This window comes from Lissotriton helveticus, chromosome 3_1 (assembly GCF_964261635.1).
Source record: "Lissotriton helveticus chromosome 3_1, aLisHel1.1, whole genome shotgun sequence".
NCBI classification, from domain to species: Eukaryota; Metazoa; Chordata; class Amphibia; order Caudata; family Salamandridae; genus Lissotriton; species Lissotriton helveticus.
In genome coordinates, this window is record NC_136061.1 from 882948193 (window position 1) to 882969525 (window position 21333).

Below are 21333 nucleotides of genomic sequence, written 5' to 3' on the forward strand. Positions count from 1 at the left end.
ATTAATGTCATGTTTGATGTCTGAGAAATTGTAATAAAAATCCTCTTTAATGGCAAAGTCAGACTTAGTTTCAATTTGAAATTTTCACTTTTAGAAAGTTGGCCTTTTCCTGCCCTATTTGGTTCCTGGGCCTATTTCTGGTCACATGACAGGATATAGCTGGCAGTTGGGCTTTGTTTATTCCTCCTACACAGCACACAATAGAGGGATTAGGTATGCCTGGATGGGCCATCAACTGGCAGGATGGCAGGGAGGAGCTGGCACAGCTCCCTTTAAAACTGAATATGACTTATCACCACTGCAATGTTCATGTAGTTAGCTTGGAGCCAGGGTAGGAGAGGTTGGAAACTTCAAGGACTTCAAAGGATTCTCTAGAAACGTCTCGTACTTGAACGCAGGCACTAGATATAAATATTTTACCCTCAGACCCAACTCTACAGTACTCATCTGGACCTATCGAAAACTCAGAAGAAGGACTGCTGTTCTGCTTTGCTGCAAGAAAGACTGCCAATCTGCTGCCCTGTTATGCTGATTTTCTGTTGTACTGCCCTACTGCCCTCCTGTCTGAATGAGAAAGACTGGACCTGCATCTTGAACCCAGGACCACCAGAGTGACTCCAAGAGCTAGTTGCCTGGCCTCTTGATCAGAAGCCCAGGGACAGAACGGGCTCCAACAACTTTGAACACAGCACCTGGACTCTGCCAGATGTGAGTCCTGCCCTCCAAAGTGGTGCCACCTCAGTCCTGGACCCTTAGAAGTGGGCATGAAGGTGCTCTGCGAGACCAGCTGTGGTCCCAGCAGAACCAACACATCACAATGCATCGCCTCTCAAAACTCTGCATTGGAGCTTCAGCTTGACGTATCGCCTCACAGAACTCCACATCAGAATCACTGTGTGATGCATCCCAGATGCCAGACTTCACATCAAAGCCCACAGCTGTCTCAGAACCACTGCTGTGCAACGCATCCTTGATGCAGGTCTTCGCATCACAAGCCCCTCGTCAATGGCATCCTCAGCAACAGCACAGGACTCCACATTGCAAGCCCTGCAGCTTCTTTGGAACCAGCAGGTATGCAACACACCTTCAAAGCAGGACCTTGTATTACAAGCCCCTTGTCAACAGCATCCTCGATGACAACACAGGTCCTCGCATGGCAGCCTCGTAGCTTCCCGGAACCAATGCTACAAGACCCATCCCCACTCCAAAATCTTGTGCACTGGCTCAACACGGATCTCGCAAAGCTCTGCAACCACAATTTAATATACTCTTGTTCAGCGGGCCTACTTGGTCCCTGTAGCTGGCCTGCACTCCATTGTGTTCGCCTGAACTTGTTCTGGCATGACCAGATAACCACAGTTGGCGGTATGTGCTTTTTTATGCTATTTTCACTTACATCTTTAAAATTGCATATCTCTGGTTCTACTGGGCTGTTTCATATGTTGTATGTCACTTTATTACTGTGTGAATTGCTGCATAACTACTTTACACATTGCCTATAAGTTGAGTCTGACTGCTCTGTGCCAAGCTACCAGAGTGTTGAGCACAGGTTAATTTGTAGTTGCTTGTGAATTCATCCTGACTAGGATTGTGGTTGCTGCTTGAGTAGGGGTTCAGCTCCCTCAGCCAGTAACCCAACTTATTACAATTAGCATATTAATATTTTATTTTATCTGAAATTCTGCCACCAACTGTTTCACGGTATTGATAAATAGAAAGCTGCTTAGTTACAATGTTTCCATGCTTTAACAGAAACATAAACTGTAATGAGAGTTAATTTCTCAGGCCTTATGGAATTTGTGCAGAGATTTCACTCATTTTATGAAGCTTAGAACTTCAGTACTTTCCACAAATATTCCCACTTTAGACAATTAATGACCTCCTCCCCATAAACTAGTATTTGACAGCTTCATACTTTCCCACCACATTCCGATTACCCAGACACCTAAAAAAACTCAGATGTTTCTGAAAGTCCCATAATGATTCACTGTTAGAAATTGGGGTGCTGGTTGACTGCGGTGTGAGGCCTGGTTAAGCAGCAAGCACAATCCTGGTCTGGAAAGGCAAACAAAAAAAAACTAACCAGTGCTCACCCCCTGATAGCTTGGCACAGAACAGTCAGGCTTAATTTAGTGGCAATGTGTAAAGTGTTTGTGAAACACTTCAAACAGTAAAACAAAGAAAACACCACACAAAAGGATCCCACACCAGACGTTAAAGGAAAATAGAGGTTGATTTAATAAATAAAACAGGAACAAAATGACAAAAGCCCAATCAGTATAAACAGAGTGATGCATTTTTAAAGAATAAACTGTAAAATGGCACCTAAAAGCAGAACGTGTCAGCCATGGTTATCTGGTCGCTCTGGACCGGATCAAAGTGTAAATTTCGTGATGACTGCAACGGAGCACGGGTCAGATACAGTCCTAGATTAGTCCCAATGAAGCTTTAACTTTTCATGTTTTGTGCCAAGAGTCTCTTTCCCGTTGGAGAAGGTTGCAGGGAGCAAGGAGCAAGGAGAGCATTGTGGGTGGTGTTCGGCATGGTGTGAAGTGCAGGCTGGGCTTCGTGGGTGGGCGGGCTGGAGCTTCAAGGGGGTGGTTCTCTGCAGGCAATCAATGCTTGCTGTGCAAACAGACTGGCTGGCAGGGGCTCACACTGAATTTCGATGCGAGTGATGCAGTTCCAGTGCGAACTGGCCTGTTCTTCTTCCCTAGGTAAGATGGCAGCAGGTCAGCACTGCAGGGCAGCAGTTCCTTTAGCACAGAAGTCCAGCAGAGTGGCACTCCTTGTAATAGAAAAGCAGTCCTTCTTCCTAGCAGAATATCCACAGGTCCCGAAGTGTACTAAACAGTTGGTGTCTGAGGTCCTTCTTTTATACCCTGGTGCTCTGGTTCTGGATGGTAGCTTTGAAGTGCATGGAATTTCCTGCCTCCCCTGCACTGGCTCCAAGCTGGTTAAATTGACAATGCAGAGTCATTAGGCCATTTGTGTGAAGGTAGAGTGCAGTCTATGCAGGAGTAAATGGGGCTGTGCTCAGCTCCATGCCCCATCCTTCCAGCAGATAGCAATCTCGGGCACACCTAATCCCTCTATCGTGTTTAGAAGGAATTCACAAACTCTCTCACTTACACTCAGGCATGTGACCCAGGCCAGGCTATAGCAACAAAAGAGCTAAGGGCCTGATTACCAGTTTGGTGGTGCACGACGACTTTGCACTGCAAAGCACCTCTATAGGCGTGCATGGCCCTCCCACCAGATTACGAGTTCAACTCATGTCTGGCGGGTTTTTCTTTTGCCATCCCCATGGCGGTGCCCTGAAAACAGGCATCACAATGGGAATGCAAAAGCAGTTCCAGCACGGCATGGACTTTGAAGTCCATGCCGTGCTGGAACTTGGGGTGCATGCAAACAGGAGGGCACATTTTGTGCCCCTCTGAATGCATGCCCTTTGTGGCGGGGGCATGGAGGCCCTGTAGTGCCACCTTTATTTTCCCACCACCAGCCTTGTCCTGGTGGGCTCACTGCCATGAAAAGACTGGCAGTGGGGAAACTCGTAATATGCTTGTCGGACCGCGGCGGTCCCGTCTTGCATATTGTATACCCTGTCTACTGAGCCACGCCTGGTGCAGCCGGTGCAACAGTGGCAGTCCGAATGGCTTTCTCATAATATGGCAGATGTAGGAATGCCACTGCAAGCCTGGCGGTCAAAGAAAGACCGACAGACTCATAATCAGGCCCTAAGATCAGAAAAATGCAGTTTTTCTAAAAGTGGAAGTTTTAGAATTGTGATCAAAAATCCAAATGCACCACTAAATAGGCCTTTTCTCCCCAACCCCAAAGGCCCAAAACATGAACTGATTATCTCTGCCCATTTGAAAATTACTCTTATAAAATGTAATAAGGCAACTCCAATGTTATCTTATGAAAGATATAAGCCTTTCAGTAGTGAAAAACGAATGTAAGTGTTTTTCACTACCAGGTCATGTAAAACCTAAAAGTACATGTCCAAATTTTTTAATGTACTGCACCCTGACCTTGAGGCTGTTCAGGACCTACCTTTGGCGTGACTTACATTTATTTAACAGGGAGGTTTGGGCCTGGCAAAGGGTTTCTTTGCCAGGTTGGCAAGGCAGTTTAAAACTGCACACACACACAGGCTGCAATGGCAGGCCTGAGACGTGTTCAAATGGCTACTTAAGGGGGTGGCACAATCATTGCTGCAGGCCTACTAGTAGCATTTAATATGCAGGCCCTGGGTACATGTAGTACATTTTTACTAGGGACTTACAAGTAAATTAAATGTGCCAGTTGGGTGTAAGCCAATCTAACATGTTATAGGGAGAGATCACAAGCACTTCAACACTGGTAAGTAGTGGCAAAGTGCCCAGAGTCCTAAGTCCAACAAATATAGGTTCAGCAACATGGAGGAGGAGAGGCAAAATGTTTGGGGGAAGACCACCCTAAGGCTGACAGGTCTAACATTCACCATAACCAACTAAGGCATGGAGGGTTCTTTAAGCCATAGTGCATGATATAGTGGTATTTGTCTCTAGATTTCTGCAATTAATATATCTTTAAGAAGCACACTGAAATTGTCTCATTTGTAAGTTCTGAGATTGGGCTTGTTGACAAATATAAAGCTCAGAGGTTCTAACACATTTTAACCAAAATACGTTTTAGCATTCTCAGCATGTGAATGGTACTGATTGGGATTGGTGGACATAATTGTTATTCAACTCTATAATACACTATATTTCCGTAAAAAAGAAAGATATTATGATATTCGGGTTTGAAATTTGAACACCTGAATCTTAAATAATGTAAAGTGACTAAATGAATGTAATCAATAAGAAGACATGATTACAGATTAGCTTGGTGTTAAGCGAAAAATGCAGTTACATTCATGGCTAGCTTACAAAATATAAAAGATTAGGAAACATCAACCACATTAGTGCTGACAATGTTTGAATTTTCGGAATGGGATTAAGGACATGTATTTTATATCAAACAGGTGCTAGAATATCATTTGCAAATGTCCTATTGTTAAAAGGTGTAAAAGAGTTCTAACTTAGTTACCTAGATTATTGTAGTTACAGAGTCATGTACACCGAGGACTGAAAAGACACTTACTCTGGAACACTGACATCATGGACAATGACTGTGACACAATCCAGAAACAGAAAATATAAATAGAAGGTTACACTTACATGTAGGTAAGAAACACCTGCACAGTACAGCACCACCACAACTTTAATCTCCTTTAATTTCAACCAACGCAGACAAATAGAAATAGTCACTAAAATAGGTGACATGAACAGGGAGGAGACAGGACATGTGCAAAGGGACAATAACACATGGGCACCTGAAAATAAAGTGGACGGTGGACACACTGACACTGAAACATGTAGACATTTACACCTGAACATAGGAACACTCCAGTTAGGATCTATGATGCCACCACACTGTGAGAGACACTGTGATATGCATACTCAGACAGTGTGATCAGTAAGACATGGACACGTGTCTCGAAATATGCACACCATCAGGTAAATCCTATTCACTGTTGAGTCTGAATACTGAGGACAGGATAATACTGATACACACAGAGAAGGGAGAAGTGAGACTGTGCAGATTCACAGGAGTTTGTGGAAGATTGGAAGGCCTGGCTTAACCTCCACCTAAACCCCCTCAGTCCAAATGTAGCCATTGGGTAAACTAACAATCATCAAAGAACTGTCTGTACAACAAGCACAAAGAGTCACACAGAGACACTGACCCAAAGACAGCAACTAAAAGACAAGCCCTATTGGTCGTACACAGATGATATATTGAATTAATGCATGGTAAAACCCCTGGCAGAACTCTTCACAGGAATACTCCCAGTCACCATGCAAGTCTTCATACTAAAGACAGAAGATCAGTATGCAAACATAGCCAAAATGAAGACCAACCAAATACACTAACACAGGTTTGTGGGAGTATATCGAACTAACGCATGGCAACACCCTAAGCAGAAATCTCCACAGAAAAACACAAAGCCAGCATAAAACATTCGCCATACTGAATTCAGAAAACTGGTATCAATACATAGCCAAAATGAAGACAAATCAAATACTCTAACACGAGGTTATGGATGATCACATGAACAGAACCCTCCCCCCATTGGAGCCGATGCCATTTGTGAAGGCAGCAATCAGCACAGAATAGTGTGCATACTGAAAACAGAATCAGTACAGATTATCTGAAACAAAATGCACTTCTGAACACAGTCACACAGGTTAGTAGAAGGTTTGTAAACCTTGCCATCCATTGGTCAACAACAATTGGGAATATGCCCTCCCACTAGCACCATTACAATGTGTGCTATTTCTACAATTACTACTATTACAAACAATTCTATTGCCGAAGTTAGTATTCAAACTACTAGTGGGACTAATGTTATCATATTATGTGCTTTTATAGAGCTACTTATAAAAGTCGACCAACTTCTGATACTACTAGCATTACTACTTTGGGTGCCACTTCAATTGCCACTATTACTATTAGAAGTATTACAAGCACTACTAGCATTGTGTCTATGACTCCTGTGTAACTCCCATCTATTACTGTATCCCTTATGGCTGCCTTTCTTAAACTCTATGAAAAGTGAACTTTACGAGTCACCGGCTTGTTGTACAAATTACACTATGTAAGTGGCATAGTGTAAAATGTAGTCAAGCTGTTTGAGCTCCATGAATTGAAGCAACGTCCGCCTCTACTAAATTCAATCTTCGATTTTACCGGAAAACCATTCAAGAAGGTGAGAGCCAGAATTATTGAAAATATATGCACCTAGATCAACAGGGCAGGGAGTGTTCCCTTTCCATCTTACATTTATTGTATTTGCCTCGCATCTCTATAAGCCTGTCTTTCTTTGAGAAGAGGCACGTATGGGTGACCTTAGTCATTAGAAAGCTCATTTCGCGTTCCTGATGCAAATGTGTTTATAGCTTAGGGAAAATGTCCAACTTATTGTGGTCAGCTCTATCCTTGCCAAAACCGCAGTGACTTTCTAACATAACTGCAGTTGGCAAAGGGCCCTAATCGAGAGAGTTTGGACTTTCAAGTTAGTATCTATCTCTCCTGTTTTGGATCCGAACCAAATATCATATTTGCTTACGTTGATTAATAGATTTGTATTTCAAAATATTATTTTCTTATTGAAGAAGTTATACAATTAAATATACTAGTGAACATCTTTTAAATTCTTAAAAATATTCAGCAAAGATTGTGAGATCAAATAGCCTTTTAAATCTTCCAAAATATGGGACATTTCTCTGTTTGCAGGCAGCTGAACCTTTTTAGTTATGCACTGTTTATGTGCAAAACAAAGCAGGGTGGGGGTCTGCCTTCATGATTATTATTTACCCACTAATGCCCTAATTACAAGTCTGGTGGTCAGAGGACTACCAGACTCGCGCGAGTGCGGCGGTGGCCGTCCAGCTTCCACCGCACCAGCGGTTCAACCGTCCCATTACGAGTTGGGCGGTTGGGCCACCCTGGGACCGACGCCAGGGAACTGCCATTCCATGGAGGTGGCAGGGCAGTCAGGAGGCCACAATATGCTTGGTGAGACCACCGCGGTCCCGCCAAGCATATTACGAGTTTCCTCTCCTCCAAGGGTTTACATGGAGGTTCTTACTCTATATAAACCCTGGAAGTGAGGAAACAAAGGGGCCCTGTGTGCATTCAGAACAGTTCCGGCACTGCATGGACTTTCGAGTCCCTGCCGTGCAGGAACCTTGTGAGGCGTTCCCATTGCGGTGCCTTTTTTAAAGGCACCTCTGCAATTGAATGAGGCACTGCCCTAAGAACGTCACGCTGCCTGCCCAATTTAAAGTCTTAATGTGGCGGGTGGGTGATGTGGAGTCTCGGCGGTTCAGGGGCGCAGTAATGGTGCAACACCCGCCCCACACTGCCAAAACTCATAATTGGGACCTTAGTAGTTCTGCAACTTTTGACCCAAACCCTTGTACAACTCTTAACCTCCACAAAATCACACAGCAGATTCAAATAGATATTGTTGACATCATTGATGAAGTAACATATATTAATAATGATTTTAGATATGGCGTTACTGCTCACAAGATGTATGACATCACAAATTACATCATTAATGACCTCTCACATAACATCATATGACACTTGACATCAGAAATTACATGTTTGCAGACATCATCAATTAGATGACACATAGCATACCATTTCTATAGTTAGACAATATTTTAAAGAGATGGATTAACTGCATTCCTGCACTTCAAGCTTCCTTGGTTATTTTATAAATAATGTATTTCAACTACCAAACTGGCAACAGGTGTGTAGGTAGTGTTGCATGTTGTTTTCAGTGAAGTAATAAAGAATGTCATTGATTATGTCAAGTGCAAAGTTATGTCTGTGGTTATGTGTAATGCACAACAAGGGAGTTACGCTTGCCTTGTGACTTTACAGGTGACAGAGTTTCATGGTCTTAAATTCTATGTCAGGCCTGGTGGCAAGGGTTATGCTTACTCTCTTCGCTTTTTTTTAGAGCAGCCATTTCACAGTATGAACTCAAAACAACCTTTCCCATGAACCCTAGGGACAGAGAAACAACATAACAGTGCCCAATCATCATATGGTAAGTCCCATTATAGTCCTGCCAATGTGTTTACGATTCCTCTTTCTTCGCTGCTCTGTAGCCAGAGTTAAGTTCCTCCTCATTGTTCTGAATTCTTATGGTGAAAAGTCAAAGTTTGCACATTGTTTCTGTGTAATTTGACTTTTTCTACTTTAATGGGCACAGAGGTCACCACGGGATCATGTTTCAGCATTCCTTAGGTTGTGCCAGTATTTATTCAGATTGCAGGCTTATGTGAGTGCAAGGAGAGCCTCCACCCACTAGAGGGTGGTGTTGCTCCATTTTGGGCCATAGAGTCCATTGGAAAATGCCACAGTTCAATTTGTTCGATAGCTGATCGCCTCAGGAGCCTTGAAGCCCCTTTTTTATCTATCCCAGTGAGTTCTGTATGTTACCCAGTGGTCCTAAGCCCAAGCGCTACTAGTAAGAGATGCTTTGAGTGGTCTGTATTCCACATTTCAGGTGCCATCCCTGCCTACACACATAGGGACACCCCAGGTGCTCTGCCCTATTAAAACAGGCATTTTTTGTCCCAGGGATTAACCTTTGGAGAGCAATTACTAACATCCTCGAAATGGCCGAGGAAGCAGAGCAGTCAGGATCCCTTATCACCCCCAACAGTCTCTCTGGATGGGCCCAAAGGGCAATAATATTCTTCGGCAATGCCAATTGCGCCCTGTCCACTGAATGCCAGAGATCGCTCTTCATAAACGTGGACCCCAAGCTGGGTGATCTTGCCTCCTCTGAAGTGGGCCCAGTGGCACAAAGGGGATTCTTCGTAGACCCCTTCATGACGGAACTGGGTAAATTTGTATCAACTTTGACGTCCCTGGAGAAGGTCTAGGTTTCAATTAAAAGAATCTTCCATCTACGGGTTCTCTCCGGGGTCGGTCGAGGTAGAGGGTGCTCGGCCAACTGCATGGCATCCACCCACCATCCAGGGGTCAAGGCTCTCGGGATGGTCAATGATAAGACCAGTCAAAATATGGCAGTTTCTATCCATTCAGAGGACCCCGCTAAGGGGTGACGGAGGAGGACCCTGTGAACATTTCTGCTCCAGTGGCTCCAGTAAGTGTTCTCCCTTCTTCACAACTAAGAGTGGGAGGGTGCTTGGCTCAATTCCCAGACAATTGGAAACACCTCACATCGGACACATAGGTCCTTCAAACAAGTATGGGCTTCCATATCGAATTCTTAAGCACCCCGTGCAATGACAGCTTTCTTGTCCTCCTGGGTTATCAGAGCGAGATTCTGCCCTGATATCCCAGGAGGTGGAGGAACTGTTATCCAAAGGAGTGCTTACCCACACCTCTCTTCATCCAAGAGGATTCATGAGCAATCAGTTCCTAGTGGACCAGAGGAATGAGGAAAGGCACCCAGTTATCAATTTTTGAAAATTCAACGAGTGGTTGATCTATTGCCACTTCAAAATGGAAGGGATTCACATTCTGATGGACATTCTCCACCCTACAGATTGGATGGGCAGATTAGATCTAAAAGATCTCACAATCCAGATCTTTTCCCCGCACAGACATTTCCTTCAGTTCATCTGGGAGCAACATACTTACAAGTTTGATTTCCTGCCCTCTGTCTCATCCGTGCCTTTGAGCTTTACCAAGATTTTAAAGCCAGCCATGAAACATCTGTGATCCTTGCAGATTCGGCTGACTATCTACCTGGACGACATCTTCATTATGAATCAGGGCAGGGAGAAAGTCTGGTCACATCTTCAGACAACAGTGCAACTGTCGGAAAGCCTGGGGTTTGTCATCAACGTGAAAAAGTAACTTTTGACATCTTCTCAAACTACTACTTTTCAAGGGTTTGTCATAGATTCCTGTCAGGCTACTCTGAGCCTTCCAACAAAAAAGGTGGCAAAGTCAGGCAAGAGCTCTGCAAGACACTCATGAAAGAACGGACCTCCTCGAGGCAAGTAGCTCGTCTGGTGGGCATTCTCTCCTTGTTGATTCAAGCCATCTTTCAAGGCTCCCTACACTACAGTGCCCTTTAACGTATGAAGGCTCAACATCTTAGATGGAGTACAAGGAAGAAATTAGATGGTGGCTCACGCTCCTGGAAGTGTGGAACGAGAGAACAATCTTGGTTCATGCCCGGATATCATTATCAAGTCATACGCCAGCAAGGAGGTCTTGGGTGGTTGCTGCAGCGAGTTATCGACAGGAGGAAAGTGGTCCCCTAAAGACGATAGTTACATATCAACTGTCAAGAATTTTTGGTAGGTTCTTTTGCAGTACGCTGTTGGACCAGAGAGAAGTAACAATGTTGCATGTTGTTGAAGATGCACAACGTGTCCACTGTCCATTATATCAGTCATGTAGGCGGCACCCGCTTGAGAGCCTTGGTAGAGTTGGCCAACAGTTTTGCCACTTTTGCCCAGACTGAAACATCTCATTAGTCATGGAACATCTTCCCAGCAAGGCAAATGTTGTGGCGGATTGGAATTCCAGGTATCTCCAAGACTTGAGCATGTGCTAGCTTCATCCTCAGATATTCAAAACCATGAATGGGAGATGGGGTCCATTTTCAGTAGACCTGTTTGTCTCACAGCTGGATCACTAGTTGGAGAGATTCCTCAGCTGGAGACATGACCACGGACGGATGAGTTCCTCCAAGATTAGAGCCAGGAGAGGGGCTACAGGTGTCCCCCATTCTCAATGATCACATACCTGTCAGCACAGGCGAGGCACCAACTGGCGGATCTGGTAGTGATGACCCTAACTTGGAGATCGCAAGTATTGTATCCAGTTCTTCTGGAACTTTCTTAGGCTTCTCCAATCCTTCTCCTCCTAGTCTCAGATCTTCTCTTAGATCCTCCGAGGAATCCTCATCTCCTGGTATCCCAAAGCCACTTATCTTTTATGGCATAGCAAATTACTGGGAATGATGGAAAGTCCCAGGACTTTTACAAGAAGCTCAAGGCCACTAATCAAAAGCATGGGCAGATTGCACCACCAAAAGATCACTCAGCATGGTCAAAAAAGTTGGGTTGGTATCATCTCCAGAGATTCCAAGAGGAAAAATGAGGGTAGTAAAGAGAACGCATAATAGGAAGAGTAGAGATCAGTGGTAAGAAGAAAAACCCTCAAACACCAAACAAGTATGTGTTTATTATCATCTTTGGGTTTTTCAAGTATGAAAAAGGAAAATAGGGGACCACCCGTAGGGCCCACAGTGAAAGTGCAAGTTTAAAAGGAAGTCTAGCAGTTCCTAGTATCAATTTTAATAGAGGGATAGCCTACTTCCATTAAAAGCAAGTGAAAAAGCGGACATATTAAGGAAATAGCAATGAAAACCTAATGTCCATTAACACGAGAAATTAAAGTATGGTCAACATGTTTCTGCTTACAGATGAGCTACATTCACTCAAGCATTCGTCAGGACCAAAAAAAACTCTTAAAAAAGATATATTTGTGTTGGCAGCTAAGAAAAGGAACACACTCTAACGTGTATCCAATCCTCGCTATCCTCAAGAAAGGGGGGTCTCCCATTCAGGGGCATGGATGTGCACTCCGTAGGTCCGGAGAGGGGAGCCGTCCATTTAACACTGGGAACGGGCGTGAAGAATACCCCTGCCATGCACCCACGAGGCCTTATCTAGAAGCCTGATAAACACAGGCGTACTAACAGCAACTAAGGAAACTCATGGAGGAGGAACCGTGAGTGGGTGAATCACCCCCCCTTTCTTGAGGATAGCGAGGATTGGATACACGTTAGAGTGTGTTCCTTTTCTTAGCTGCCAACACAAATATATATTTTTTAAGAGTTTTTTCTGGTCCTGACGAATGCTTGAGTGAATGTAGCTCATCTGTAAGCAGAAACATGTTGACCATACTTTAATTTCTCGTGTTAATGGACATTAGGTTTTCATTGTTATTTCCTTAATATGTCCGCTTTTAACTTGCTTTTAATGGAAGTAGGCTATCCCTCTATTAAAATTGATACTAGGAACTGCTAGACTTCCTTTTAAACTTGCACTTTCACTGTGGGCCCTACGGGTGGTCCCCTTTTTTCCTTTTTCATACTTGAAAAACCCAATGATGATAATAAACACCTACTTGATTGGTGTTTGAGGGTTTTTCTTCTTACCACTGATCTCTCCTCTTCCTATTATGCTTTCTCTTTACTCCCCTCATTTTTCCTCTTGGTAAGATTGTATTCCCGGGGGATCTGCTGAGGAAGTAGTGTGTTTTTTATGGAATTTGTTGACGCGCTTTCGTTGTTTTGAATATCGGATAGCCTGGGGACTGAGAGCGTTTCTGCTATAGCCCTCTCTCTCTATTTGTTTTGCAGTATCATCTCCAGAGAGCCTTAGATCCCATGGGATCAGCAGTTGTTTCAGTTATGAATTTCTTGGCTTCCCTGGCAACCAAAGGTATGGCTTACCGATCGGTGAATACTTTTCGTTCAGGTATAGTGGTGGATCATCCCCCTATTGGCTTCTTGATTGAGGAACATCCCTTATTCTGGAAACCTATGAGGGGCATCAGCTTTTCCCTTCTACCAGAGCTGAAGTATTCAACTCTCTGGGATGTGAATGCTGTTTTCAACCTTTTCTTATTTTGAAGGAGTAATAAATACCTTTCCAGGAAGAAACATTCCGGAAAACTGGTTATGCCTTATCTTGTGCAGGAGAGTCTTTGACATTAAACCACAAGTAGAGTGTTTACCACAGAAGGGGTTACTGTTCATGTGTCTAGACACACAAAGTAATACTCATGCTTAATCTCTTACCCGGCATTTGATTACCACCCAAAGTTGTTTGTTTAGAGGTGCATCAAGGCATATGAGGCAATGACTGAGGAGTTCAGACCTCCTGGTGAATGACGACTTATCATTGCTTTACGAAAACTGTTCCATGCAGTCTCCTTCCCTACCATTGCTAGATGGGTTTGATGGATGATGCAGGACTCTGGAATTGATATTTCAAAATGTGGTGCTCATTCTGCTTGAAAGGCCATGACGTTGAAGGCATTCTCCCTGGGGGCTAGATTGGTGGTCATTTTAAATTCGGCAAGTCGATGCTCAGACACTACCCTCAAAATGTTTTACTTTAAACCTTTGCTAGATGTGGCCTACCTCATGGTCAGGAAGCTTTGAACAAGCATAATCCTCGCCTCCGATCCTTATATAGAATGAACATTTTCCCAGCAATCATAACGGAAAGTTTTAATTCTGTTAAGGATACAGAGGTTAGGATTATCCCACCCTGGACCTACTCCACACAGACCTGATATAGGGGTTAAGAAAACACTTTCATGAACACTATATGGTAGCAAGTATTACTTTTTTATGAAATGGGTGATTAGTTGTTTCTCATACGCTAACATGAACAGTAGTGATGTCATGGTATATTATGTGTTGTATATACATGCAAGGGAATTATCAGAGATCAGTTTCATTTCTGAATATTTTTGATTTTTCTCCAGGAAATGATTCAGGCAAGTAGGAATGACTTCGGAGGAAGATTTGTCCTTGCTCTTGCGAAGAAAGAGGGGGTGTGAACACAATGGAAGGGCTATAATGGGACTTACCTTATGATGATTGGGCATGCTTTTGTTGGTTCTCTTTCCCAAAGGTTCATGGGAAAGGTTGTTTTGAGTTCATAATGTGAAATGGCTGGCTGCTGAAAAAAAAAGCAAAGAGAGTAAGCATAATCCTCACCTCCGTGTCCCTAATAGAATTGAAACTTTCAGTTACGAGAGCTAAGAAAAATTTCATTGTAAAATGTAACATTACTTAAGTTGCAGTTTACTCTTGAGAATTTTCATGGGACTTCATATAGATATTTAGCAAAGTCATGATAGAAGAACGCAAACCTAATTTCACCCTAACTGAACTCTATTGTTTTCACAAAATTTCCAGGTTTTTGATAATGATATTCTTTCTGGTAATTTAATTAATGTGTCTTGATAATGTATGGTCAACCACTTGAGTATCACCAAGACACTCCATCTTTGAATGGCGATCTTGTTTGTTGGTACACGTTGATACACTAAAAATGCACCTCAACCATGGCTTCTACCTTAGCTAATGAGTCATGTCTGCTGCATCTGAGTGCACATGGTACACAGCCCCTGACTGTCCCAATCAAACATGCACTGCATAAGGCCAACACCTAGAAGATAGAGTTTTTTGTCTGTATGGGTAATTGCATGCCTCTGTCCAGCATTCACTGTTCATCTCCACCAGTAATTTTACTGGGCATAGATATGCACCAAGAAAAACTGGATCTGGTGATTTAAAATCCAGTCATTGCTGTGATCTGGAAACACTAGACCGCTCATTGTAGGCCTGTGCAGTAGCCCATCCCCAGGCACTTCACCCCAGGATATCACCCTGGGAAATTCATAATGGGGCCTTAAACGCACAATGAAAAGTACAAGTGAACAATTCAGTTAAAAACAGGTGACAATAAATGTACTGTAAGTGTCCTGTTCAAGTATATTTTACCTATCTTTTTTACTTTTAAGAAAGTTTATCCATTATTTGTGTCATTCATCTGTATTTTTGGTTTGCAGGAAGCACAGAAGTGAGCCCGTCTTGTGCGAAAGGCTGTGACTCCTGTTCAGAATCCAACGGGTGTGTGAAGTGTTCCCCCAAACTCTTCATTCTCCTGGAGAGGAATGATATAAAACAGACCGGGATCTGCTTAGCCTCTTGTCCGGTGGGATATTATGGGATGCGCAGACCAGACAGGAACGAGTGCACTAGTAAGTGAAAGAGTGGATTCTTGAACACTATAAAGACCCGAAGCTTGCTGGTACCATGACGTAGGTATCAAGACTATGGTTATCATTACTAGTTAATGTTTGCACAGGGATCGGAATTACAAGTTCTGCAATAATTATTGAACTCTTGTAGATTTCCCCTGATAAAACCTGGTAAAATGTATGAATTAAATACTCTAAAAAGGCATAACCAATGGTATAATGGTTAACTGATTCCGCAGGGTATGCTTAATTTTCATATTAAAACTCAGAATTGGGGGTACTTACCATACGTGGTAAATACCTAACCTCCGGTTAATAGAATGTACCACATGTGGTAAACACCCCATCCTATTCTAACCAGCTTGTAGTGTGCATCTTACCCTAAACTATCACCACCAACTTGTAGTAACGGCCTTAGATTCAATGGATATACCCACTATATCTATGGAAATATAAAGTAAACTGACCAAGTCTCGCGAAAATTATACAAGAAGAGAAAGGTTTGGGAAATTGACTGGGCATCAATTTATAGAAAAATACAAACTTCACAAGATGATCTTCAAACAAAACAGAATTTAATGGAGTAAATGTAGTGGCAATGTATTGAGAGACTATATATATATATATAAATATATACATATATATATATATATATAGATAGATATATATAGAAATATATATAGATATAGAGATATATATAGATAGATAGATATATAGATATAGATATATATGTGTATGTATATATACATATATATATATATATATATATATATATATATATATATCTACATATATATATTCACTGAAAAAAACATAGGTTTCAGGGACATTCTAGTTAGAAATTAGCATTTAAAAAACCTTAGAAATTCACTGAAAAAACCACAGGTTTCAGGGACGTTATAGTTAGTTGAACATTTCTCTTGTACAAAACCAGAGAAATTCGGCTGTTATAGTTAGTTAAGCTAACTATAACTTATACCCCCACAATGCACTGCTGCTGACATCACATATTACATCATTCATGACATGGTCAGTGAGATCACTGATGACATCTCAAATGATATCACTGAAGACATCATCCAGTGACTATGTGTTTCTGTAAAGTTTAAATATGTTATATATATATATATATATATATATATATATATATATATATATATATATATATATATATATATCTCCAAGTCTTCCGTTACTTTTAATGCAGTCCTTCATAGATTTCAAAGACGGATACGGACCACAATTTTGTGCTTTCAAAGTTTTATTCGGTGCTCGTGGTTGCCATGACATCACTGATGACATCTCAAATGATATCACTGAAGACATCATCCAGTGACTATGTGTTTCTGTAAAGTTTAAATATGTTATATATATATATATATATATATATATATATATATATATATATAAAAATATATATATATATATATATATATATATATATATATATATATATATATATATATATATATATATATATAACCTACTGGCGGTCGCCAGTAGGTATATATAGTTAGGATTTTTTCTCTATGGGATTTTTGAAAATTCTATGTCTAATAACTTTGGCGTTTGTGGACGGAATTGGCTGAAATTTTCAGGAAAATGGAACATTTTGTTTCTGAGCAGCCCCTGAAAAATTGGGGGGGGTTCGTTAAGGGGGGGCCGAGAAAAAAGGGGGGTCCCAAAACGCGTTTTTCCCATGTTAATTTCCATAGGGCGGTTGGCCTCACTTTTAGCCCGAACGGCTGAATGGATTTGCACGAAACTTGGCAAAATTGTAGGGACTGGTAGCTCGATGTGCCTTTGCTAGGTCTCAATATATGTGCTCCAGTGGATTTTGAGAAATTAACGTTCAAAAAAAGATATATATCTGTAACAGCGCTCCGGGCAGCGCTCCGCTTCGCGTACTTTTCGCGTTACGGAGCTTTGCGAAGCGAAGCTGATTGGTTCTCCGGCGTCTGTAAACATTCCAGACAGTCCGTACCGGCCGCCATCTTGTCTCTCGGTAGGATCGAGATACAAGAGGAGGCCAAAGCGAAGGGGCAAATTACCATAAGGGGGCATAGTAGATCCTCCCTGACCCCCTAGGTTTGATGTGGAGGTTTTAAAAGGGCCCGCGGGGCAAAAAAAAAAAAAATCGAACGGCTGAATGGATTTGCATGAAACTTGGCAAAATTGTAGGGACCGGTAGCCCGATGTGCCTTTGCTGGGTCTCAATATATGTGCTGCAGTGGATTTTGAGAAATTAACGTTCAAAAAAAGATATATATCTGTGACAGCGTCCCGGGTAGCGCTCCGTTTCGCGTACTTTTCGCGTTATGGAGCTTTGCGAAGCGAAGCTGATTGGCTCTCCGGTGTCTGTAAACATTCCAAACAGTACGGAGCGGCCGCCATCTTGTCTCTCGGTAGGATCGAGAGACAAGAGGAGGCCAAAGCGAAGGGGCAAATGACCATAAGGGGGCATAGTAGATCCTCCCTGACCCCATAGGTTTGATGTGGAGGCTTTAAAAGGGCTCCGCGGGGCAAAAAAAAAAACAAAAAAACGTTTTTTTGGGTGGGGTGCGCCGGGTTAGCGTAACGGGAAGCGGACTGGGGAGCGTACTACAAGGAAACAAGAATGATTGACTTTTAACTTATTGTATGTTTATAGACTTTTTTTTTACTTTTTTTTCTGCTGAGTGACGTCTCGGCCTATCTCCACGGGATGCAGTCCCTACCATCTCGGCGTTTAAGCCCAGGGGGACCGGTAGTGTGGGAGAGATAACGTCTGTTAACGTTCGATTCGAAGGAAATCAGGAAGTGTTGAAAAAATTGTCTGCGCCATCTTGCCTTTTTTCAAATGCCACACTTTTGTCGTGCACGGCAGCCATTTTAGATGCCTTGACCAGACCCACTCTCTGCACGCTGTCGATCCTTAGCATGGCTCCCCACCCTCGCAAGCATCTCCCCCAGGCACTGGTCACCCCCGCTCTCTGTCTTATGCATGGGCAATAAACCTCCCCCCATCTGCGCTGTTCTTCCCTGAGAATCACACTCTGTGCCCGCCCGACACCTCCCTTTCGCCCTATTCACTACCGCACCCTCTGACACTCCTCTTCCTCTGTGTCCGATTGTCCAGGCCGGTCCCAGGCTATCAGGTAGCCCTGCAGGTGTACTTTATGGCCCCAGCTGTAAAGAATCACCCCTCTTCAAAGGAGTTACAGTAGATCAAGGCCCCCACCCGATGAGATCCGTTACACCACACGCGTTCCTACTATCTGAAAACCATCCTGTATTGTGATTGGGGAGGGGACCGAGCCTGAAGCGGAAGATTCCAGGGATGCCTCTTTGTACATCAAAGTTTTTACAATTATGTGTCACATTAAAAATATATAGCACTCCAACAAAGTAGTAGGATTATAAAACTTTAATAACTTATAAATATAAACAACGCAACAAAAACAGTAAAAACATTTAAATATTTTTAGGAAAAAAGGAACAATGGTCAGTAGCGGTCGGTTGTGCGAATAGACCCAAGGCAGCACAACGTCCTGAGTTCTGGACGGCACCCAGGTGATGTTGCCTGGGTGCCGCAGAGGTTTTGGGAATCCTACAATGCTGCTCCGAATAACGGCGTGGGGCGTCCCGGGGGGTGGCTCGTCAGTAGCGGTCTGTTGTGCGAATAGTCCCAAGGCAGCAGAACGCGCTGAGATGTGGATGGCACCCAGGTGATGTCAAGTAAGTTGCCGCACTGGTTTTGTTATCCCACAATGCTGCTCCGAATAACGGCGTGGGGCGCCCCGGGGGGGGGGGTGAGGCGGCGTGAACGGGCCTCCCCAGGTGGAGGCTCGTCTGCTGTAGTGGGGCGCCCCTTTACCGTTTCAGTTGCCATTCCGCCCGCTTTTGGTACACTGTGTCAAAATCCGCCATTCAGCTGAGTTGCGCCCACTCTTGCAGTGCAGCGATAGGCGGCTGCCACAGGACTCTCAAAATGGCGGCAGGCTCTTTCCTTTTTGGGCCTGGTCCACTGAAATGGCCCTGGGACACCTTGGAAATCGGACGCTTGTCTGCTAGGTCTTGGACCCCATTCTCGAAAGCGTCCCCTCAGCCTTGAGGATTCTACAAAAGTCTTGGGGGCCCCCGACTCCTGCAGGCTTCCGGTGGGGAGCGGCTGCCATGATTGCTCGCGGAATGACCACGACGGAGCCACGAGATGGTGGTGCTCTCATGCTGATGCCAGCTTCAGTCTGAAACATCCAGAAACAAGGTGGGGCTTTCATCGTTTGGGAAAAAAAAAAGTTTTCATCCAATGAAAAGTGTTATTTTTAGGTCATATGATCAAGCCTTCCATCATTAGGAAACCAAAAGTGAAATGAACCAATGAAAAGTTTTATAAAGAAGTCACATGACCTGTTATGCGGCATAGGGTATAAAAAAGCGTAGAAAATCCGTTGGCACGTGAGGCGGCGTCAGTAGCGGACCGATGTGCGAATAGGCCGAAGGCAGCACAACGCGCCAAGATCCGGATGGCACCGAGGTGGTGTCTAGCAAGTTGCCGCACTGGTGTGGCCATCCTACAATGCTGAAAGTCGGCGTGGGGCGCACCGTTGGCCTGTGAGATGGCGTCAGTAGCGGACCGATGTGCGAATAGGCCGAAGGCAGCAGAACGCGCCAAGATCCGGATGGCACCGAGGTGGTGTCTAGCAAGTTGCCGCACTGGTGTGGCCATCCTACAATGCTGAAAGTCGGCGTGGGGCGCTCCGTTGGCCTGTGAGTTCGCGTCAGTAGCGGACCGATGTGCGAATAGGCCGAAGGCAGCACAACGCGCCAAGATCCGGATGGCACCGAGGTGGTGTCCAGCAAGTTGCCGCACTGGTGTGGCCATCCTACAATGCTGAAAGTCGGCGTGGGGCGCCCCGTTGGCCTGTGAGGTGGCGTCAGTAGCGGACCGATGTGCGAATAGGGCCAAAGGCAGTGCAACGCGCCAAGATCCGGATGGCACCGAGGTGGTGTCTAGCAAGTTGCCGTACTGGTGTGGCCATCCTACAATGCTGCGCCGAAAGTCGGCGTGGGGCGCTCCGTTGGCCTGTGAGTTCGCGTCAGTCAGTGGGGGTTGTTTGAGGATCTGACTGCATTGGAAAGCAATGTGATGCTGTGCGTCGCCCCCAAGATGAAGGTTCCTCGGCTGCAGTGGGGCGCCCCTTGGTGTTTCACTCGCTATGCAGCTGAGTTGCGTGCGCACTTGCGGCGAATAGGTCAAAGGCAGCACAACAATATTTTCTGAATAGAAGACACCACAAGGCGCTGAGATTCGGTTGGCACCGAGGTGGTGTCGAGCAAGTTGCCGCACTGGTGTGGCCATCCTACAATCCTGCTCCGAATAACGGCGTGGGGTGCCCGAAGGGGGGGGGGGGAGGAGGCGGCGTGAACGGGCCTTCCCAGGTGGAGGCTCGTCTGCTGTAGTGGGGCGCCCCTTTACCGTTTCAGTTGCCATTCAGCTGAGTTTCGGCCGCTCTTGATGCTACAGCGACAGGCGGCTGCAACAGGACTCTCAAAATGGCGGCCTGTTCTTTGGATTTGGGCCTGGTCCACTAAAATGGCCCTGGGACACCTTAGAACTCGGACGCTCGAATTTTTTTTCCTTTCCTCTACATGCAAAAAAAGGTAAATGCCCGGTACGTTACCTGCCTCATCTGCCACGATGTACTCTACAGAGGAACCGAAAAAAATATAGTTATGGTTACTATACCATGCATCGTCATATGGAGAGGTGGCACCGATTAATTATAGTGCTGCACAAAAGAGAGATTTGGAGGAGAACCCCCGACCTGCCAGTACATTCACCAAAGAAGTGGCACTGACAGCATCAGAGGCAAGGGAAACGGTCCCAAATATTTAGAAGAACTTTGGAAAGATTAAAATGACATGTTTCGTTTGTGGCAAATTAATTTCATGTGGACAGAT

General features: G+C 44.2%; 1 protein-coding gene across 2 annotated transcripts in view; it reads left to right on the top strand.

Moving 5' to 3' along the window:
- RSPO1 (R-spondin 1) overlaps positions 1-21333 on the top strand; it is a 545108-nt gene that overhangs the window by 435656 nt on the left and 88119 nt on the right. For both annotated transcript variants that reach the window (XM_078683781.1, XM_078683783.1), the window contains one exon: positions 15199-15390. In XM_078683781.1, the coding sequence (XP_078539907.1) occupies positions 15199-15390 (192 nt within the window). The remainder of the gene's footprint in view (positions 1-15198; positions 15391-21333) is intronic.